The 23,441-nt window shown below is 35.7% G+C and overlaps 2 protein-coding genes across 25 annotated transcripts in view; one reads left to right on the forward strand and one right to left on the reverse strand.

Annotated features, from left to right (window-relative positions):
• Positions 1-23,441, reverse strand: part of Rbm12b (RNA binding motif protein 12B) — a 476,951-nt gene that overhangs the window by 436,547 nt on the left and 16,963 nt on the right. For 6 of the 23 annotated variants that reach the window (XR_015442824.1, XR_015442826.1, XR_015442809.1 and 3 more), the window contains 2 exons: positions 17,733-19,747; positions 2,195-2,467 (listed from right to left, as the gene is read on the reverse strand). The exons of 3 other annotated variants lie outside the window; for them this stretch is intronic. The gene's annotated coding sequence lies outside the window, so the exon portion shown is untranslated. Of the gene's footprint in view, positions 1-2,194; positions 2,468-17,732; positions 19,748-23,441 lie in introns of those variants that run through there. 14 more of the 23 variants (XR_015442825.1, XR_002396792.2, XR_015442816.1 and 11 more) reach the window with 5 other exon arrangements.
• Positions 1,368-22,781, forward strand: Cibar1 (CBY1 interacting BAR domain containing 1). Of its 2 annotated transcripts, XM_087190609.1 has the most exons (8): positions 1,378-1,497; positions 1,961-2,195; positions 4,473-4,541; positions 5,530-5,631; positions 9,023-9,127; positions 14,749-14,862; positions 20,246-20,365; positions 21,700-22,781. In XM_087190609.1, the coding sequence occupies exons 1-8, from the start codon at positions 1,472-1,474 to the stop codon at positions 21,781-21,783; spliced, it is 855 nt and encodes a 284-aa protein (XP_087046735.1). In that variant the 5' UTR covers positions 1,378-1,471; the 3' UTR covers positions 21,784-22,781. The 2 variants fall into 2 exon arrangements, with proteins under 2 accessions (XP_087046734.1, XP_087046735.1); XM_087190608.1 differs by lacking the exon at positions 20,246-20,365 and having other exon boundaries at positions 1,368-1,497.

Raw genomic sequence — 23,441 nt, forward strand, 5'->3', positions numbered from 1 at the left:
CAGATAATGTGAAATAGGAAGAAAAGGGGCAAAGGGGAAGGGGAAGTGGGAGGGGAAGGGGAAAAGAAAGAAAGGAAAGCAATAAATATGAGAAAAGGAAAAAACGGAAACAAAGCCTTTGTAAATAGGGAGGGGAGGAGGGTTTGAGGGGAGGGCAGGGGAATGGAGAAAAAAATAAGAACCAAGATGCGTCGTTTAAAGGTACAAATTCCCAATGATGAATGTCATCATATTGCATACCTAAAACGTACCAATAAACTTAATAATAAAGTAGGAAAGAGCCTGACCGAACAGAACCAAAGCAGTAGAAATACCCAGCCCGCTCACAGAATACTGAGCTAGAGAAAGCAGTTTGGTAAACCACTAAGTTTAGTGGCGATATGTTGCACAGAAAAAGCAATACAGTAGCACATACTTCCGCTGCAATTTTACATCTATGTGTTTGATTCACATCTATCCCTCCGCCCAGTGTAAGAGGTCTATAAGAGCAAAGGCTCTTCTGACTAGGTTACCACTCGGTTCTCAGAGCCCAGCATAGTACCTACAACATAGCAAGCATTCAACAGAGAGCTTGCTGAAAGAATGCAGGGGAAGAGAGGCGGGCACTGTAACACAAGGGAGGAAGGGAAGCTTTAAAAGGGGGTAACAAAGGTCCTTGGTCCATTTATGCGAAATGACTCCTTCGAAGCTTATGCCAAAACCCATTTCCTTTACCTGAAAGAACTCGAGACAGAAGAAAATCAACAGTATATTCCAGGCGAAAGGCACCTAGGCTGCCTGAATGAGACCGATAACGCTTGAATTTAGACCTGGTTTACTTGGAAAAGCAGCTCTCAAAAATTCCAAGGGGTGCTAAGGGACACGGGTGTTCAAAGGAAAATCTGGGGTCCGTATCCTCGGTGTATTTTTACATTTGAAGTGTGTCTCATTAGACTCTCAGGCCTTTGTATCTAACACAATCTTTTCCACCAAGGAGGAACTAAATAAATATCTGACCACATTTTCAGATTCAACATCGAGAAACACACAGACAAGCATGCCAGTAGACGAAGCCGAACACGGACCCAGTTCGCCTTCGAGTTCGCATCTCCCTCCCGGTTGCTGGCGGACTGGCTTTTTCTCCTCTGCTCACAGCCACCTGGAAGGCCGGAGACCGGGGTCTAGTAATGGCAGCGCTTGTGAAGGATAAAAGGCCCAGGGTCCCCATCCTGCTCGCAGGCGGGCTCTCGCCGTTACCCTCCGTGGTCCCTCCCCGCACTGCCCTAGTCGCACCCCTGCGGGGCCCCAGGCGCTTCCCGCTTCGACCGCGGGGGCGCGCGTCGCGTTCCCATGGAAACCCCGGGCCGGCGCGGCGGCGCGCTCGGGGCGGGCTCTCGGGTGTGCGTGTGGCTCGCGCCCAGCGCGCGTCGGGCGCCTGGGAGCCCCAGTCGTTGGGCTCCAGCCCCTGGCTCCTGGCCGTTTGCGAGGCAAGATGTTAAGGCGCACCCTGGAAAGCCGGTAAACATCCTGGGGCCTAACTGCCCAGGGCTGCACGTACGCGGGAGCTGGGATCGGGGAAGGTTATCCTTTGGGTGGGGTGGGGGTTCGCGCCCAGTTCGACCCCGGGCTGGAGGCGCCAAGGTCCCCACCGCGCTCCCGGCCCACCTCCTGGGCTGCGGTGCGCCAGAAGCCGGAAAAGCCCATGCTCCTCTGCCGCCCACCCGTTCCTCTCGGCTGCGGTTCGGCCTACGGTGCAGAAGCCAGGCAGGCAGCTGGCGCCCGGGCTGGGCCCCATCGCGGCCCTGCATGGACCTGGCAGGGTGGCCAGGCCCTGATGGGATCCTGGAGACAGTGGCACTATTGGGCGGGGGGCGCCTTCAGAGCTGCAGTGTCTGAGAATGTCTGCATTATCAAATCAACGTGAAGCCATCTCAGCTCTAACGAGAATGTTTCGCGTTTTATGTCACCTTTTTTTCTCTAGGGACGCTCAAACCAGACAACTGCAAGATGCTGTCACAAATGTGGAGAAGCATTTTGGGGAGCTGTGCCAAATCTTTGCTGCTTATGTGCGGAAAACTGCCAGACTGCGAGACAAAGCAGACCTCCTGGTGAATGAAATTAACATGTATGCCTCTACAGAGACCCCAAATTTAAAGCAAGGCCTGAAAAATTTCGCTGATGAGTTTGCCAAACTTCAGGATTATCGACAAGCAGAGGTATGGAGTGAGGTCACAGCATCATTTGTTAAGAATGACCCAGGAAGTAGTTGAGGTTTCATGAAGATTTTCATTGTTATCTACTATCTACCCAGCCACAGAGACGAACACACATTGATGATAAACATACCTTTTCATGTTCCAAACACCGTGTGGTTACATTAGAGGAAAGTTTTCTATGATTTATCTTGCTGTTTTCAAACAAAACTAGGGTGTCTGTGAAATCTTGAATTTACTTCATTTGCCAACTTTGGCAAAGGGGTGCCAGTGTTCTGAGGGTAGTAAACACATGGGGGAAGAAAAGTAGTAAGACTTAAGTACTGTGAGCATGTAAGTGCATTTTAATGTATTACTAGAGATGGAAAATGTTAAGAATGGCAATATAAAAGAACAAATTATTAATAAATAGGCAAGATTGTGGATGCTTTCATGCTCTAGAAAGTTGACCAATAGGGAAGCTATGCTTTATATTATAGATGTAAATCAGTAGAGACATTGTGAAGTAAGGTTGGTTTTTGTGTTTTTTGCTTTGAGTGGCCAGATACTTGTTCTTGTGATTCCTTTCTAAAAGCCCTTTATTTCCTTTAATACTCATAAGGACTTTCACTATACTGTCTCAAGACAAAGGTTAACTTGTCAAAAGCTGCCCAATTAGAACGCCATTGCTTTTTCTCATCAGTACACTCATCTCTCATTGGTTCTTTTTTTTTTTTGATACCAGGGATGGAACTGGGGACCTTGCGCTTTCGAGGCAGGCTACAGAACTATTGAGCTAAACCCCCAGCCCCTCTCATTGGTTCTTTTTTAGAGCCTAAGACTGAAATTTTGATTATCAAAAAGCTAGCTGAGAAGAATCATTATTATGCAAATAAAACATTTGAGTAGTAACCACATTTAGGTACCTTTTGGAAAAATGCTGAGTTCTTGTACATTGATTCTGTGATAAGAAATTCTCAGTTAAACATGGTACCTGGGTATGTTATGTTTCAAAACTAATTCATATTCACAGATACTTCTGAAATCCTATTTTAGCCAGTAATTTCCCCTTTCTAGAAAACTTGTATGCTATTTATCAAAGAGCAAAGTGAACTGATTTACATTTGTTCTCCTTTTATTTCCTTTGCTTACCAAATGGTGGAGATGCTAATGAACAATGATAAAAGGTAGGCAACCAAAAGGAGAACCAAAGGGGAGGGGTTCTGAATAACCCTTACACTAGAGTCAGTGTACAGATTATTAGAAATGCTTTAGGATAACCTCTCCTGAATAGTCATTGCTTTGATTTTAGGATTTCTAATATTTAAATGCTTGATGGGAACTTGATTTGTTTTTTCATTTTCCTAAAATCTTTTAAAATGAAACACTCATACATTTTGAATAAAAATGAAAAGATCAATATGAAATGAAATGTACACTGATATTAGCATGTATCATTAGTCTTTTTTTCTGGTATAAAACTAATACATGTCCATTTTAAGCAATTAAATAAGTATATGCTATTTGTATTACCTATCCTGATAGAAAATTTTAATGTCCAAGGCGTTTCCTTATATTTATATACATACATGCCTGTTTTTAAAAACTATTCTTTCAGTGCAATTGGCATTAGTAAAATTACTCAAATTATATTTTAAAACACTATAATGTATAAGAAAAACTAATGCTAGATTAAAACTGATTCTAGATCATCATTTGACAGATCAGCAACACTAAGACAATTATGTTGTTCTCTAACTTTGATAATTTAAATGGTTATCAGAAAAAAATGCAGTGAATACAGTAATGTCTGTTTTTTGCTTCTGAGGGCTTTTAAAAAAGTATTTCCAGTATGCCATATTTTTCAGCTTCACTTTTCTGGAAAGTTGGACTATTACAATTCAGAGATTCTGTGAAGTATCCACTAAACACACTGAAAATGATAGCTGTATTAATTTGTGGTGTCTTAATTGTTAAGATAAAAAAGTAAGATCATTGTGTGGCAAAGATGTGCTCTGCAGAAACCTTATTTTCTTGTCATATTGTACACTGGCTGCTCTTCTGCTTTTAACTGTTACTATCTTACTCAGCTAGGTTTAAAGTATTGAAGTTTAGATTCCTATCAAGTTCTGGTGATTATTTTCCTTATAAAGATGTGTTAAAACAATGGTATTTTCATTTAAAACATTAATCTGTACTGTAGTTATTTCAGGTTAAACAGCATAGGTTTTATTTCAGTGTTTAAATTTTGATATCTCTGTATGTTTCTTTTCAGTTATATTTTATAATAATTTTCAATAGGTTGAAAGACTTGAAGCCAAAGTGGTTGAACCTTTGAAAGCTTATGGAGCAATTGTAAAACTGAAACGGGTAAGTAAATCAGTGGCAAAGAGTATGAGGTTTCAAACTGTCCTTTTTAAAAAAAAGTACAAAGTGACGTGTTCATTTATATATTGTGAAAGCTAATTTCTGGTTTTTAAAAATAATGAAATATTTTTAATGAGCTAATAAATATGCTATTAAAATATCCTGTGGCAGGATAAGACATTTTATTGAAATTTTAAAAATATAAAGTCATAAAAAATATATGGATACATTATTTTACTAAATGAATGTAATTTTATATATTTGTGTTTTAAAGCACTTGTACTTTATGAATGTGCCAAAGTTCTACCTTTAAAATCAACTTTATAGCCAGGGATTTAGCTCAGTAGTTCCACTGCCTGCCTTGCAAGTGCAACGACCTGAGTTCGATCCCCGGTACCAAAAAAAAAATAACAACAAAAAATAAAATCAACTTTATTTAAGTATAGTTTACATGCAATAAATCGGCCATTTTGAAGTGTTCATTGGGTTCTGACAACTGTATGTCCATATAACCACCACCACAATCAAAATTACATTTTTATGGTTGCAGTTTTACATTGAATTGTCATTATTTTGAGAATATTTTTAAAAACACACATGCTGACACATACATAGACACACATTAATTCTGCAGTACTTGTAATTCTTGTAATGGTAGCTTGCACCAAATGAGCAACTTTCTTCCATTCTTTTTTTTTTGGTACCGGGTATTGAACTCAGGACCTTGCACTTGCACAGCAGGCACCAGAACCACTGAGCTGAATCCCTGGCAAAATACTAACACACAGAACCCCTAAGATGTATTTTCTTTTTCTTTTTTGCGGGGGGGGGGGGGGGGGGGGCGTTACCGGGGATTGAGCTTAGGACCTTGTGCTTGCGAGGCAGGCAGCAGAACCACTGAGCTAAATCCCTGGCCCCTTTCTTCCATTCTTAAAACACAATGTATTTTATTCTTAAATCAGAAATCTTTGACAAAAAAATGCATTTGCAGGATGATCTCAAAGCAGCGTTAACAGCAAGGAATAGAGAAGCTAAGCAGTTAACTCAGTTAGAAAGAACACGGCAACGAAACCCATCTGATCGACATGTAATTGTATCCTTTGATGTTTGGTCTTTAAAAAGTTTTGTAAGGTATGCAGACAGAAGTAAATGTATATGGAAGTTATATGTTTCTAGTTTTAAATATGTAGAGAATTTTAATATAAATGTCAAAATGAAACACCTAATTTAGGAGTTCTCACTACAAAAATTAGCTGATTGTAAGGCAATTATATCACCAAACGCAATACTGTTTTCCACAACAGACTTTACAAAAAACAAAACAATCCCCCACTCATAAATGCAGATATTTTCACAAATTCAAAATTTAGAGTTTTTTTTCACAGCGTGATGGCTATATATTAATTATAAAATTAAAGATCTATCATTAATGCTGTCAATGTCCTTTGCCCCACTTTTGAGAAAAATAATCTTTCGATAATTCCCTCCATCCTTAAATAAAACAAAACTTATGTAAAACCATAATTATGATTTTCAACCAAAGACCCTCAGGACCTTTAAGAGTATAATTAAACCCTTCACAGCTGGACACAAAGGGATCTAAACAGGAGACTACTATAACAAAGTGGTTCTGGTAAACATAGCTTTCTTAAACTACAATGTACCTTGTTCAAGACTTAAAAAAGGATATACATATATATATATATATACACACACACACACATATATATACACACACATACATATACACACACATATATGTATGTATATTAGATGCTAAGTGCCAGCAACTGGTAGGACTGTGTAGAAAATAACTCATCCCTGTTGCTTTTTTCCCATTCTTTCTTATATGTGTCTCCTTCCTACTTCCTTAAGGTAACTGCTCAACTCAACCAGAAACCACATGAGGACTGGCACATTTAGGGGCATTTGAGGTTCCAGAACACCTCCACTCCTGAGGGGAATCCCTTGAACAATGATTTGGGGCTAGGCCAATTGCCTGGTCTACCTTTGGACCAAAGGTACATAAACCCAAACTGTACTAAACAAACAGGCAGCCATAAGGCTGAGAGTGCCCATGGGAGGCAGAAACAGGTAGATGTAGTCACTTGTTGAAGCTTAAGATCTTTGTAAGAGTGTGAATTTTAAGTAAGCCAGACAAATCAGAGAATGCTGGAAATTTCATGACTGAGAACTAGAGATCAAGGCAGAGGCCAAGAAGAGATACTGATGTGTAAGAAGTCAGAGATGGGCTGGGGATGTAGGCCAGTTGGTGCAGTGCCTGCCTGGCAAGCACAAAGCCAAGTTTGACTCTGAGTACCAAACAAAACAAAGAATTAAACCAGAGACCAACACTGTTTTGTTTTGTTCCTGGTGGGAGGGCTATATGAAGGCAGGCAAAACAAAACATCTGCAATCTTGAGCAGTTGGTGACTCAATCAAGAGTACTGGTATTGACCCTCACAGAAATGACTGTATTCCCAAAACAAAAGTTTCTCTGACAGATCCTCTGTCATTACGGCTGTGAAAGAAGTCTTACAGCATAGATGAAATAGGTCTGTGGATTCAGAATTCAGGGAAATGAAACAAAATTGTTGCCACAGGTGAACTAATTTGCTCACTGGGTAAGATCTAAAAGTTGTGGATTTTGACCACCTGAGATTAGAAAATAAAGGAATGTACACACTCACTGAAGTATAAAAAATATTCAGTCATAGCATTAGAATATTTTTAACAGGATAGACTATTAAAATTCAACTGACTCTTTATTCAGAAGTATGCTGAAGGCCAATATGTAAAACAGAATGAAGTCCCAAGTGCCTCTGGTTGGAGAATCCCAGGGTTGTGCCTGGTAAACCCTGAAGACCTTGGATAACTTCTGACAGCTTCCTGTAACATGGTCTGACAAGTACCCATCCCGCTCCCCCCTTTGTAACATTTGAAATGTATACAAAAATAGAGAAAGTTGGAAATGAATATATTTGTCAAGTGTTCTTTATCTTGAAATTGTGTAGTTAACCCAGTTTTAAAAGTATATAATTCTATAGGAATGTATGATTTTAATTTATTGAAAAAGTTGTTCTATTCTCTTTGAAATGTATTTTTTCCTTTATGAAAAATTTCAGTCACAGGTGGGTAATAAAAAGTGGTGTCAAGAAATGGATCCTTATAGTAAACCTTTTTACTTATTTCAGTTTATACATGTTCTTGACAAATAAAGCAATGACTGTCACAATATCACAGGTCAAAGAACTTTGATGACAAATGCAAGTTTTTTCTCATGGTTAGTTATTAAATGATGGTGTATGAGACTTGAGCAAATATATTAGCATAAAAATCAACTGTTAGGAATAATTTAGTCAGAAAATGGGGCTGTGTTTTAAAACCTGTTACTATTTTGAGAAACATCATTTTATGATTTCTCTTTCAAAATCTCTCTTGCATTTTAAGAAAACATTTTAAATGTTTTGGAGCAACTATTATCCTGAAAAAGAGACGCTTAAAGAGAATACATGATTAAATTGGAAATGTCTGCACTTAACATTACTGTTGTCACCATATTTGGCTGTTCTTGAAATGAAACCAGAGTAACATAACAACCAGTTTTACATTTTTACTTAATTTTATGTGGCAGGTGGCCACCATATTAATTGCACAACACAAATTTACAGTGTGAGTACATGTCAGCATGTATAAAGCAAAACATTAAATTTTCCATCTAATTTACTACTAGTGTACTTTTGTAGTAAGCATAAGCCAAATAAATAGTATTTGTTGGCTTGTAAGAATCTACAAGTAGAAATCTCATTCTGAAATAATTTTTTGTAGTGTATATTCTACTCTGCTTGGATAAAATTAAAAATATTTATTGGATTTGGAAAATAATTAAAAGTAAGCAAGGTAGGAGATTTAAATTACTGTATATGTCATTAGCCTTAAGTACTGTACTTTTTTAAAAATGAGATTTTCAGTGCTGGAAATTGGTCTTTCTACTGTGTACTCTCCAAGCTCTTTACAAAGACTACTTCATTTGATCCATAAAATAATCTTATGTGATAAAGTATATCGTATTTTACAGATTGGCAATGTCTAAGAGAACTGGAAATATTTGTTAATAATAAATCTTTTCTTGTGGGGGAAAAAGTGAAAAGAAACAGAAGAAGAATAATATGATAAATAGCATAGGCAGTGAAACAAGAGGAAGCAATAGAAAACATAGGAAAGGGTTTTATGAATAATTCAGGTAATAAAATGGTTTTATAGAAACAAGAATTTTTGAGTTCATGAGTCATGTCATTTAAGAGATTTAAAATTCTTGATTCTGCATGACTTATTAGATAATTTTATATGTGGTAAATTGTAATACTGAGTAATTTACTATTATGTCAAAAAGCAAACACTGAAATTGTAGTATCTCCCGATAATTCAACTAAATGGATTCTGATTTAATTTTTTATATTCTTGGTTGGGGAATACTTTTATAGGCAGAAGCTGAATTACACATAGCTTCAACAGATGTTACCCGAACAACTCGTCATCTGGAGGAAACTATTGACAATTTTGAAAAGCAGAAAATAAAGGATATCAAGGTAATTAAATTCCTCTTAGGTTTGAAAAATATTTTCTAACCTTATTTTTATTTAAATTTATGAAAAATGTAAATCATTGATTTTTTTAAGCCCATAGTTCTTATGAAAAGATACCATAGATCAAAATATATCAGATGTTAACTGTGGAATATAAAGGGGCTATATTCTCAACCTGAGGCCAAATATTCAAGCTTATGTCACAAATATTGTTTGATCAAGGGGAACTAATATTTACTGTACTTTTACATATCAGGTGCCATCCCAGGTACTTTAGGTATTAATCTTCACAGCAATCACAAGAATGAGGTAGTTATTAAGAAACAAGCATAGCCCGGGATTTAGCTCAGTGGTTCCGCCGCCTGCCTCGCAAGCACAAGGTCCCGAGTTCGATCCCCAGTACCAAAAAAAGAAAAAGAAAAGAAACAAGCAGAGATACAATGTAATTTACCCAGAGTACCACAGCGAGAAATATTAACCAATTTTTAAAAAATCTGTTTTACATAATATCATTAATATCTATAAATCTAATATCTATTTATTTTACATATTATTATTAATATCTATAACATAAATCTTTCTAATATCTACTTATTACCACATAAGTAAGCAGGGTAATAGCCAAATATATAAATTAAATCCACCACCATAGTAAGGATTTTTAAGCAACAAAATCATGATAATTGCATTATTGTAACCCCTCAATAGGTGATTTGAAACATTTCTTAGGCTCATGGAATTCAGTAGATCCTTGGTGACTTTTATTAAATATCTTGGAAAGATCTGAACAATAGTTTATGACTATATTGTAAACTTTTAAAAATCCATCTAGGAATGTCTTTCTGGCTCGCTGAAAATTTTCCTGTAACTTTAAAAAAAAAGCTTTTGTTATTTTGCTACTATTGACAAAGAATACATCCTGCTTTCATGAGCTATGTTCTTATCAATAAAATAAGCACTATGTGCCCCTTGGTTGTATAATTCCTCCCTGAAATCCATGAAATATTCATTTGCATCTGTTATTTTAATTTCCTATCATAGTTTCAAAGAATTTCTTAACATCACCCTCTCAATTCAGTCACAGCTCTGCAGTCTGCTGTATTAACTGCAGACTGCAACTTACATTAAAGCATCTAAAGAGACTGCCTTGAGACAAATGCCTTTATCAAGCTAGGACAAGGGAAAGGCATAGAGTTCTACAATGGCTAACGTCCTCTCATTAACTTTAATCTCAAAATTGAGAATGGAGATTTGAGAGGTATGCCTAATGCCACTGCTACTACTATTCCTTAGTAATGAGAATCCAATTCCTTACTCCCCCACTGTTCTTTGTATCTGTAAAACTGTTTTAAATCTTTGGACTCACTTTTGTGTTCCACATTTGTTGGCTACGTCCTCCACAGGCATTATTAATTCCTTGAGAGTCAAGTTCAAAAATGGGACAGAGAGGGGCCCAGGATTTAGCTCAGTGGTTCCTGTGCCTGCCTCGAAAACACAAGGTCCCAAGTTTGATCCCCAGTACCAAAAAAAAAGGGGGGGACAGAGAGGGTGAGTACAGAATTCCCAGCTACAATTTGTACTACCTGAGATTTCCTGCAATAGGAGATGGAAGGACTGCAGTGTAGCTGGTGTAGAGAGCTTGCAAGCTTTCCTCCTTGCCCTTGCAGTATCATGCCCCTGAGAAAGGAAAGCCACCTGATGGTTGCACAGGGTAGGCAGTAGAAAGGAAAAAAAACCTTCACCTTTAAAACAGATACAATTCAGAGTCTACAACCCTGTGGTTTCAAATGTACTCACAGATATGTGCAAACATCACCAAGTGTAGAACATCACCAAGTATAGAACATCTTCATCACCTCAGTCTTTTACAGTTTACCTTTACCTGGCTCTGGACCCAGGCAACCACCAATCTTTGTTAACTGGACTATTCCAGACACTTCATATGAAAGGAATCATACATGCTCATTTGTAACTAGCTGCTTTCACTTAGCAGGCTTTCAAAGGCTTATCCATATTGTAGATCAGTATCATTCCATATTTTTTTCTTTTATACCCAGATAATATGGTATTAATAATGTTTTGTTTATCTAACAGCTAAGACATTTGGGTTCCGTTTTGGCTGTTAAGAGTAATGCTGATATAAACATTCATGTTCAAGTTTTTGTATGGACAAATATTTTCATTTTTCTTGTACATATAGAATTGCTGGATCATATAACTGTTTAATCATTTGTGGAATTGCCAAGCTATTCCAATGCCAGTGAACCACAGTATATGCCTTCTGAAATGTACTAAGGCTCTCATTTCTCTACATCCTCAATACTTCCTAGTCAACGGAATTAACTAGCTAAACTAGTGGGTACCAAGTAGTGTCTCACTGTGGTTCTGATTTGCATTCCCTAATGCTTTTAGGTCATTTATATTTCCCTTAAAGAATTGACTATTCAGGGCTGGGTGTGGTGGCACACGCCTGTAATCCCAGCACTCAGGAGGTAGAGGCAGGAGGATTGCTATGAGTTTGAGGCCAGCCTGAACTACAAAGTGAGACTCTGTCTCAAAAAAAGAAATGGCTATTCAGATCCTTTGTATTTTAAGTAGTAAGATACACATACCCACTTTTGAACATACAATTTCTTGTAAGTCCTTTATTAATGATTTGTCATTTTCTCCCCTTCTGTCAGTTAGCTACATGTATTTCTTGATGGTTGTCATGTGAACCACCAGTTTTTAATTTGATTAAGTCCAATTTATTTTGGTATTTCTGCTTTAGCCAGCTAGGAACCCACTGCCAAATCTGAGGTCATGATTTATTTCATCCTCATAGTTTTATAATTTCAGGTCTTATATGCCTTTGATCCATTTATATTTTGTTATGTAATAGTGAAGCTGAAGTTAAATTTCATTCTTTTCATTAGACTATTCAGTTGTCACACCATTTGTTGAAAGACCACTTTTTCCCCATTGATTGGTCTTGGAACCTTTGTTGAACATCAGTTGACATGTTTTTATTTGTGGACTTATGGATCACTGATCTGAGTCTTTTATGTAGTAGCACACTGCCTTATCATTGCTGTACGGCAAGTTTTAAAATTAGGTTGTGTGGGTCTTCCTATTTTCTTTTTTAGATTGATTTGGCTTTTCTGGATCTGTTCCAATTCTACATTAATTTTAGAATCAGCTTGTCAACTTCTACAAGTCAGCTGCAATTTGAGTAAGGATTACACTGATTCTGTAGATCATTTTAGGAAGTACTGATGTCTGAAGACTAATTCTAATATGAATATGAGATGTTTATTTATTTAAAGTTTTCATTTCTTCCTCCGCCTGCCTTGCAAGCGCAAGGTCCTGAGTTCCATCCCCAGTACCAAAAAAGAAATAGTTTCCATTACTTCACAGAATGTTTGTATTTTCAGTATGTGAAATATCTGATATGAGTGAGAAATAACTAAATTTTTGATGGCTTCATTTTATTATAGTATCACAACTTTTAAATAAAATCAGAAAAAAATATACAAGTATCACCGTTGTTATCATTTTTGTTTGTATCCCTCCAGACTTTTTCCTATGCACATATGTAAGAAATACGGTAATAATAATGACAGAAATCTCAAGCACTAAGTTCTAGGTACTATTTTAGGGATTTTATATAGATAAACTCGTTTAGTCTTTATAGCATCTTTGTGAAAAAGGCATGCAGTTTTAAATAAACACAATACTATATATAGCATCTTTTTAAAATTTAATATATCAGAGACATATTCACATTAAGAAATAAGAGATCCAGCCGTACCTGCCTTGCAAGCTCAAGTTCCTGAGTTCAATCCCTGGTACCCACACACACAACACACAAAGAGAGATCCAGTAATATTTTTTGCTTATCTTCATGGTATTTTACAATATGCAAATTAGTTTAGCCAATCTTAATTGTTAGGCATCTGGATTGAAAAATAATCTATCACTAAACATCCTTAAATAATTCCTTTTGTGCTGGACTAGTTATTTTCTTGGAATAAGTTGCAAGAAATGGAGTTTCAGGTTCAAAGAACATACAAACTTTCAATTGCAATACCCATTATTAAGACTTCTGTCCTACCAGACCTTGCATGAGCACAAGTACAGCAATGACTAGCAATATTTTTAGTAATAGCCAATTTTCTAGGTAACAAACCAGTATTCTCATAATTGGGCCAGATAATCTTTCCGTATCTGTAATACCTTATTTCTTTAGCCCACATTTCTATTGAATACTGATATTTTTAATTTATAACAATTCTTTATATTGAGAAAAATCCTTTAAAGAGATGAGTTATAAATGTATTTATCATTTTATTGCTTTAAGCTTTGTTTTTGCTGCCAAGTCTGTTTCTCTTAGTTTCTGCCTTGGGGTCTTGCTTACAAAGAGTTTATCCCCAAAATTATATAAATACATGCTTATGTCTTCTCACCGTATTTGTATGATTTTTTAAAATATAGTGTAAACTTTTACATTTTTTATCTGGTGACTTGCATGTGATATGAGGTAGATACACAACTTTATTCTTCTCAAATGGAAATTCTACTGACATCCTTTATTTAATAGCTTCTACTCTGGTAAGCTGTCATTTCCTCTCACTCACTGTTATAACCTCTTTAAGTATCCTGCTTACCAATCTACTCCATAGAGGTTTTAATATGAGTGGATAAAGAACATTTTCTAATTTGGCTGTTTTACTTCTTGAGCACTAAAAACAAGTGGCTTGAGGGCCGGGGATTTAGCTCAGTGGTTTCGCCGTCTGCTGCACAAGTGCAAGGACCCGAGTTCAATCCCCGGTACCAAAAAAACCACAGAAAACAAGTGGCTTGTCCCAAAAGAACCACAAAAAACAAGTGGCTTGTCCCTGACTCCTAGTTCTATTTTCCCTCTAGGACTTCGTTCACTCTTAAAGGGTATTTTAACTCCTTTCTAGTTAGTAACTATCTCATAGGAAACTAATAACTAACAAAGTAAATACCAGCTCTGGCCTGAAGCCATTCTACCTCCAAGGTATCCTTACGTATGTGGAAATTCTTAATCTATATATTTTTTTCAGTACCAAGGATCAAACTCAGGACCTTGCACTTGCAAGGCAGGCAGGGTGCCACTAAGCTAAATCCCCAGCCCTGGAAATTCTTAATATAAACCCCAAATCCTATCATAGCAGAATGCTGTTTTAATAGTTGCCGGTCCAGTACAACAGGGCCCTCTATCACCTTTCTAAATCAACAGTAAGTGATCACTGGTGGTTACATGTTTCTCATCCCAGAGTACACTCTTCTGTAACATCCATCCGAGTTACTAAAATACTAGCTTCAGAACTCAACTAGAATACATATGAACATGTGGTATGTGAGTACACAAGAGCAAACATTTTAGTCAGATTTCTTTATTGCTAGTGTCAATTACCAGGTTCAAAGAACTAAAAAAGAGGGAAGTGAATGGTGATGATACAGGAGATACTTTGTATGTTTTAAAAGTTTTGCTGCAAAAGATCTTGTAGAAAAACAGATACTTTAACATTTCACAAAATGTTCTGACTGCGCTGGGGAATAAACTTACTAAATTCATAAAACAATTTATATGTCTATATTCAAATCTGTTTTTTTAGAATATATTTTCAGAATTTATCACAATCGAAATGTTATTTCATGGCAAAGCTTTAGAAGTCTACACTGCTGCCTACCAAAATATACAAAAGATTGATGAGGATGAAGATTTAGAGGTAAGACTAAGCACAATTCTTCTATTAGTATAGAAACATTTAAAAGAGAGCATTAATAAAGATAAAAATATCTTAGATACTACAGTGGTTTGTTATTGTGCAGTACCAAATACCTGAATTTTTGTGATTATCCCTTTACTTTAAAAAATTTTTCAAACCATAAAAGTCCCAAGAGCTAATTATTTACAGCTAGAAAAATATAATCTACACAAAGACGTTACATGAAAAAATAGTGTTATCATTTTGACTGGTGATATAACCCCACTAAGGGTGAACTAAAAATAATAACCATTTATTGATTTAAACGTGAGTGTTCATGCCATCCACAATGCCCAAAGCTTTCCATGCATTCTTAATCTTCACAGGAACTTTTGAGGGTGGGTGCTAGTGTTCTTTTAGAAAAGAAACAGGTTTAGCTAGTTAATACCAGAATAAGGATTCCAACTGGTATAACTTGATTATTAAGTTATAAAATAAATGTAGGTTTATGCAGGCTTTCTTTGTAAATAGGTGTGTAAGGATTGTAGATGGGTTTATAGGTTTATGTAGATTAAATGCAAGTAAATGTAGGTTTAGTTAAATGCAAATATAGGATTATGTAGGCTTGTTTTGTACTAAGAAGTAAAATGCAGATAAGTTAATGCAATTAAGTATCAAAGCCTGGTTTTCATTAAACCCATCTGAAGTTAATGTCCTATCCTTCTTAATTTTCTGAAAGAAAAGGGTAGTACCCAAGTATTTTTGTTAAAATATTCTGTCCATATATTATCTTTAATGTAAAAGTTTAAAAAGCTGTGTACTCCCCCAAGTTACAACTAGAATTCTATGATAGAATTTGAGCCCAGCATGGTGGTGTTCACTTGTAATACTGTACCAGCACCCTGGGAGGCTGTGGCAGAATTGCAAATGTGATCCTAGCCTAGGCAATTTTGGGAAACCTATTAGGGAGACCTTAATTTATTTAAAAAAAAAAAAAAAAAGCAAGTTCAAAGGCCCTGAGTTCAGCCAGCAGTATTGCACTGAAATTTTTTTTTAAATAATAAAAAAGATTTTGGGAGCATCTGCCATTTGACAATTTTGAAGATTCCCCCAATATTCTTCTGCTTCTTCTAACTACTGACAAAGAAATCTTCTGAGCCTTTTTGTCCCAATATTCCCCTGGTTCCTTGGAAACTTAAGCTGGAACCTAGCTGAACTTAAATACCATAGAGCTAACGTCTTAGTTTGTGTATGTTTTGTGCCAAATTCTGATTTTAGTTTTGTCAGTTATATATATATATATATATATATATATATATATACACACACACATATATATTTTCTGTTTGTCAACAGATGGCCGTCACCTGCAAATACTAAAAGCTAAGGTTCTTAATTTCACTCATTTTCATATTCTGTATATAAAAATAATTATCAAGCTTTAATCTGACATTTGCAAAATAAAAATGGCAAATGTTTACATAGTGCTTATTGTGGGCTGATCTAGGCATTTTAACCATGCTATTTAATCCTCACAGCAGCTTTAAGTGCTTATTGTCATTATTTCTATGGACGAGAAAACCAAGGATAATAAAGTTAAATTTCCCAGAGGTCCCATAGCTTCTTAAATAGCAGAGCTGGGAGTCACATTCTGACATAGGACTACAATGATTTTAATCCTTTCTATGTGAGATCACCAGAAATATGGTCCTAGATAAGTGACTCAGCAGGTTCAAAAGTGGTACCTTACTTGTCCTCCAAGACTGGAGTCTCCTCCAGGCATGGTGGCGCATGCTAATAATTTCAGCACTTGGGAGGCTAAGGCAGGAGGCTTGCCGTGGGTTTGAGGCCAGCCTGTTCATAGCAAGACCCTGTCTCAAAAGAAAAAAAAAAGACTGGAGTCTTCTTTAAAAGCATTTTGTCTCATTTTACTAACACCCTTGATAGGCCATTTGTTAACTGCTGCTAAAGATCCTTCAAGATTTTTGGTCCCTAAGATTTTTCTTATCTAGAGGCCCTACATATCCTTTTTGTCATACTATTTCTTTTACAACTTCTCTTCACCATCTGTCTCAATCAGCAAGGTAGGTACTTTGCGGGAGGTCAGATCCATGAAAAGCTGAAAGGTCTCAGGGCTGTATGGTATACATTTTTGAACACCAACTTATCTAATGGATTACTACTGAGCAAGTTACAGTTCAGCCTCCTAAAATGGAGGTCATGGTACTTTCCTCATAAGGTGTTTGCTTAATAGCTATTTACTGACCACTTATGATGTGCCAGGCACCATTCTAAGTGCTGAGAATTTACTATTGTAAGTGAGATGCTCAAAGTTGTTGGGGCAAACATTTAAAATCTACCAGGGAGTTCAGACATTTAAAAATAAATATCGTGTGCCTACTTAAGATTTATACCACCAGCCCTATTTAAAAAAAAAAAAAAGCTGGAAACAATGAGGATGCCTGGCAAAAACTTTCAGGCACAGAGCATACTGTTGTGCATAAAAAGAGCAATGTATTTTATTTTATTATTTTTTTTGTACCATGGATTGAACTCGGGTCCTTGTTTGCTTGCAAGGCAAGTGGCGGAACCACTGAGCTAAATCCCTGGCCCAAGCAATGTATTTTAAATAGCATAATGCAGGGCACAAACACTTTTTCAGTAAACCACAGGCATCCAGCAATTGAGAGCAGAGCAGACTACAGTGGTGAAACCAAGGAAAATAAAATTATATCCAGTAGGTGTCAAGAGGAAGGATATGGTGAATAGTTTCTTGGAAACAAGTGGAGAAAATATGTGGAGACAGCGAGAACTTGCTATCCTTCCAGTATTTATTCCAGCGACAGCCAGCTTTTTGCAAGGCATTCTAGTTACATTACAAACCATCTTACCTTATTTGTTCTTCACATAAAAAGTACTGTCAGACCCGTTTTCCCCTTCAAAAATCACTTCTGTGCAATCATTTCAGAAAATATTCTGATCTTGACATTCACTCCTAGGAGAGATCTTGGATCATGTTGGAAAAAAATGCATTATTGCCAATAAATTAATCTTTCTGCAAATCTGTTTTGCAGTAAGAGGTTGATTTTAAATTTAACTTTTTCTTCCAAAGAGTTCCATATTGCCTACTTTCTTATTTCACCTTTATTAGAAAAGCTTAAAAAGGACTGTTGAAACAAAAATATATCCCCTCAAAATACCAGTTCAATTCCTAAGTTAGGTATGATTATATCATGTTCTAAGTCTAGTGTCAAAATAGGATTGGGTCCTCAGTAAACTGCTGAGTTTATCAAATTGTCCTAAAACACAAGTTTCACCCTACATGTCATCCTTGATTCCTTTTATGTCCTATAGGTATCAAGATTTAAACCAATTTGTAGGTCTCTCCTTCCCCACAACATGGAGATTTCAGGTTAACATCATTCTTTGGACAAAAGTGATTTTAATTAACACCTTGTTGGGAAGAGTTGCAAAGATAAAACAGGGCTCCTTGTATTAGAGAAAGAGAAGACTAGTGTAAAATACATTTAATTAAAAAGTGGTAAAACTACTATACTTGCAGGCAATAGGAACTACTGACTATAGAACAGGGAAAATGAAAAACAGCATTTGACTTGGTAAGTTTGCTAGGATCTCAGGCTGAGGACTCTGCATTGGTATAGTATACTGTATGTTCGGTGTACAGGTATGCAGGGTAGAAGGGTGGTAGGTAAGTCTGGGTGATCTTAAGCCTTGAATGTCACCTAAACCATTTGGACTCTAGTAGCCACAAGTTTGTTTTTTTTAATAGAGAAATATTTTGCTCTTTAGAAAGCTATAAAAAGCTATCTAGTCAATAAAACGGAAGTAACTCAGGTTAAGAAATTTTGGGAGAATGTGCAGGCTTACAGCTTTGTGTAAGATATAAAATTAAATCTGTTACTGCACTGTCCAATATAATGGCCACATAGCTACTAGGTATATGTAATTATTTAAGGTTATATTAACTTATTTAAAATTAAAACATCAGCGGGCTGGGGATTTAGCTCAGTGGTTCCGGTGCCTGCCCCACAAGCGCAAGGACCTGAGTTCGATCCCCGGTACCAAAAAAAAAAAAATTGAAACATCAGTTACAGCTACATGAATCACCACAAGTATTAAGTAGCCACATGTGACCACAGCTACCATATGCACAGAACATGAAAGTTCTGTTCCGTGCTGGTTTAGAACAGAAAGAAGTTGGATCCATGAACATGGCTGTCAGAACAAAGTATGTGGAGCATACAGAGTATTGATTAGTTGAAGATTAGGCATTAAAACACTATAGATAAGATCTGTCAGAGAAACAGATTTTTTTTTTTTTTTAAAGTGGCCTAAGAGAAACCCTTAAAAATATTTCAGGTATAGACAGGTGTGATGGTGCCTGCCTGTAATACCAGCACTCGAGAGGCTAAGGCAGGAGGATTGCTGCAAATTCAAAACCAACCTAGGCTACATAGTTCAAGTCTGAACTCTAGTAGTTCAGTCTGAACCACATAATGAGACCATCTCAAAAAACAAACATTGGGCCAGGGATTTAGCTCAGTGGCTCCAGCGCCTGCCTTGCAAGTACAAGGTCCTGAGTTCGATTCCTGGTACCAAAACAAACAAAAATTCAAGTGTCAACAGTAGAAAAACAGATATGAAGAAACAGGCTAGTCAGCAATACAATAGTTTAGTGATTGCATAAGAAATAAAAGGTTTCAGAATGTAGTCAGGGAAAATGAAAACAAAGATTTTATTGATTTTGGCGAGAGCAATTTTAGTGCAAGGTGAAAGCCCAATTGTATTTTGTTGAAAAATTAATTAGAATATGAGAATTTTTTAAAAAGTTATACCTTGGAATAATTTTAAAGACTGATCTTGAGCTTGTTTTTCTAGAAGGAACCTGTGGAAAATGAAAGTTTTATTATACGTTTGAAGTTTTAGAGGTAAAATGCACATTGGAAAAAATCAGAATGATACTTGCATTTTTAAAAAAGGGATGGGATGAAGAGTTTGAGGAAAAAGAGGGAAGTTCAAATAAATTCAAACCTAATAACCTTTATTAGTCAAAATGGTACAGAAATAGAAAAGATAGATATAGGAAGGCTTTAAACAATGCTAAGACTGGAAAATACTGCTGTAAGGAAAAAGAACTGGCACATCTTGGGATTCCAGATCCTAATGAAGTTGGGATCCATAAATTATAGTGGCTCCAATTTATCTTGCGCAATTTTCCATCTCTAAGTTGAAATTACTTTTGTACTTTTCTCCTTTTCAATTTATAATAATTGGACTTTTGTCCTTTTGGAGGGTTTAAAAATTTTTAACCAACACTAACTTTTTTTGGCTATACAGATTTTCCTTCAATATCTACTTGTAATTTTTTTTATCTTTGCAATAGGTTTTCCGAAATTCTCTGTATCCACTAGATTATCCATCTCGTTTAGATATTGTAAAAGCAAATTCAAAGTCACCTCTTCAGAGATCACTGTCAGCTAAGGGTGTATCTGGAACAGGACAGGTGAGCTGAAAATCATAAAGGAATTTAAGCTGCTGCTTTTGGAATTATTCAGTACAATTAAAAATGTTCCTCTTCAGTCATAGGCTGTCATGTAATTTACACTCTAGGCCTTTTTCCTCTTCTGTAACATGAAAAGCTGCACTTCATCATTTTTATCTTTTATGCCATAATCACACACTATTGCCTTAAACAGAACACTTGAAGTGAAAAAGACAGAATGCTAATGTAGATTTGTTGTCTGGTAAATGAAAGAGCAGATTTTGAAGTCAAACAATTAGTTACGAATATTACTATCTTAGAGGATCTCTCCAGAAATTACACCTAAAACTCGCTTTTATTTTACACTGTCATGGATCTAGGAGCACGGCTCTTTAGGGATAATTTTCTCATTTCTTCTATATTGAGAAAGCCTGAGGCAGGCGTGCTAAACTCTAACCTAGAGATGTATATGCCCTTTTCATATCTAGCCTTCAGAATTTACACAAAACTATCAAAACATAATTTTTAGGTAAATTTGACTTAACATTTCCTATTTGATTCTCTTCTAAGCATTCATTTCTGCTTTATAATTATGCATCTCTTCCCCCTAATCAATTTTATTATTTTAGCATTAACTGCTTAACAAAATGTTAACTAAGTTAGCTAACATTTGTATACCACTTGAGAATAAATTATCCTAGGGTTTTTCAACTTCAGTTCTATTGAATTGGGACCAGGTCCCTGGGGAAGGGGAGTGTGCTGTCCTCTGCAGCACTGAGCGGCATCCCTAGCTTCCACCCCCAAGATGCCAGTAGCACACATACACTTGTCTTGTGACAACCACTAGTGCTTCCAGACAGTGAAAGAGTACACCTTAGAAAGGGGAGTTGTATTCTTAGGTTTTAACCAAGATGCTCCAAGTGCACAGGACAGAAACTCATTCCTTTTAAAGCAGACTATGTCAGTATTTCTGTTCTACTGCTTAGGTGAAATAACCTTCTCCTTTTGCCATCCAATGATTCTCATTCAAATAGTTTTTGCAACTAAAAATTCAACATTTTATCATTCATAATATACTGAGACTGTTATTTTATGTTACTGAAGTACTGGTAGCTAGCTAACTGGAATCACATGTTTAATTTTACATATATGATAAATGAATGAAAAAAACTGAGAAGTCTGCAACCTTAAATAATCCATAGGGAATTTTCATTACTAAAAATTATGTATGGACATTTTTCTGAGATATTTGTTCTATGTTCCTTTTCCTATAAGGATATAAAAAAGATACCAAGCATGTAAAAATATTTTTAAGGTAGTACTTTTATTTTTAAAAATGTGTTAATTTTTAACAGATATCTACCTGTCGAATAAGAAAGGATCAACATGCAGAAGATGATGAAGATGAAGAGGTAGACTTTACAGAAGAAGAAAATTAATTTTAAGTTAATTTCCACATGTCCATTTTCATCTTTAAATGACTTGGAAACTTTATACTCACTTGATAAGGAAAACCTCAAAACAAAATCCCACCATAAATGTAAAAATAAAGGAAATTTATGCTGACCAAAAATTAAGGTTTAAAAAAATTACATTTCAACATCCTTTCTAATGGTATATGATTTTTTTATGTATGTTCCATTTTTAAAAAAAAAAAGAATTATATATTTCAAAGCTTTTCATAATGCACTAAGTTGAGTTGCAATAAGAAGGTAACTAAAAACAAAAGGTTTAGTAAGTTCTCTTAACTTTTTTGACATTAAGACTCTACATTTTCAACACCAGAAAAGGTCTGATTGCATACAAATTCTATTCCATGAATATTTTTTCTTTTATACTTTATATTAAAAGCTTACTATTTCATTTGATATATAAATTTACTGTTTTCAACAAGTGTATTCAAATAAAGTAAATGAGGCATTATATCAGATTTTATAAATCTACAGAAGGCTTAAAAATTTCAAGCTTTAAAAAGCCACATTCAACTTGATTCTAGTTTTAAAACAAAAATGCTGCATACTAAATCATATAGTACTGCAAATTGGAAAGCTAGTAATTTGTTGGAATGTTGCCTCATTAGGAAACAATAAATCATTAAAAATAAAAATTTGGCCATAATAGAGTATAGCCACTCTTACTCCTAATCATATAAAACAATTTAGTCAACACCTTTCAGTGTATCTAATATTTTTGTTTCTTTGGTGAAGAATACTTCTGTGACTTCATGGAAAAACTAAAATTTATAGTCATTTGGGATAACAGGAAAAAGCAGTTACTACATTCACAACAGAAAAATAAAGACTTTCTAGAAAGTGTTTTTGACTTATCATTCACGGTTCTGTTTTTAACAAAGTACTGCTTTCCTGAGAAGAGTGCTGATAATTTTATAAAATACTCAAACTTTTTAAAACCTGAATAAACTGCCATTTTTAAGAAATTGGTTTTTATTTTCTCAGTATTTAAATCTGGTGTTGAATTTCAGAAGAAAAATGTAACTTCTCATAAGCAGCATCTGTAAAACAGTACCTAATTCATAAATCAATAGATAATTGGGCCCAGGGATTTAGCTCAGTGGTTTCGCTGCCTGCTCTGCAGGCACAAGGACCCGTGTTCAAACCCCAGTACCAAAAAAAAAAAAAGATAATTATGGAATGAAATATGCTTTTCCTACCGCAAAGAAATATCCTAAGATCAAAAGGAACACTATCAATAAGAATATTTTCATCAATATAAAATTTTCATTATTTAGAACAGACCATATTTACTTAAAGGGCCAGATGATAAATTTTCTACACTTTGTAGCCCAGGAAGGACAATCAAGGTTATAATATGGGTACTTATGCAACCACTTAAGATGTTATCACATTTTAAAACATGAAAACCATTCTTAGTTTCCCTGATGAAAAAAAAACAAAACAGGCAACTAACCCAACAGGTCACTTAGCCTGTGTTATCTCCATCTCTTATCTCCAAAATAGGAATAAATTAGGGTTATCAACATTAACTGATAATTCATATTTCAGACCCTAAATATAAATGTATCTAATACAACTTAATAATATTTAAAACAGGCAACAAGGTAATAGTTTTAGAGATA

Source organism: Heterocephalus glaber, unplaced genomic scaffold, assembly GCF_053883595.1.
Source record: "Heterocephalus glaber isolate CG9 unplaced genomic scaffold, H.glaber_assembly_v1.0 deba00001555, whole genome shotgun sequence".
Lineage (NCBI taxonomy): Eukaryota > Metazoa > Chordata > Mammalia > Rodentia > Bathyergidae > Heterocephalus > Heterocephalus glaber.

Excerpts from the sequence above, each read along its gene's own strand:
- Cibar1 (XM_087190609.1), top strand. The coding sequence starts at position 1,472 with ATGTTAAGGCGCACCCTGGAAAGCCG. Across the intron at positions 4,542-5,529 it reads CAATTGTAAAACTGAAACGG|GATGATCTCAAAGCAGCGTT; the intron begins GTAAGTAAATCA and ends ATGCATTTGCAG. Across the intron at positions 5,632-9,022 it reads CATCTGATCGACATGTAATT|GCAGAAGCTGAATTACACAT; the intron begins GTATCCTTTGAT and ends ATACTTTTATAG.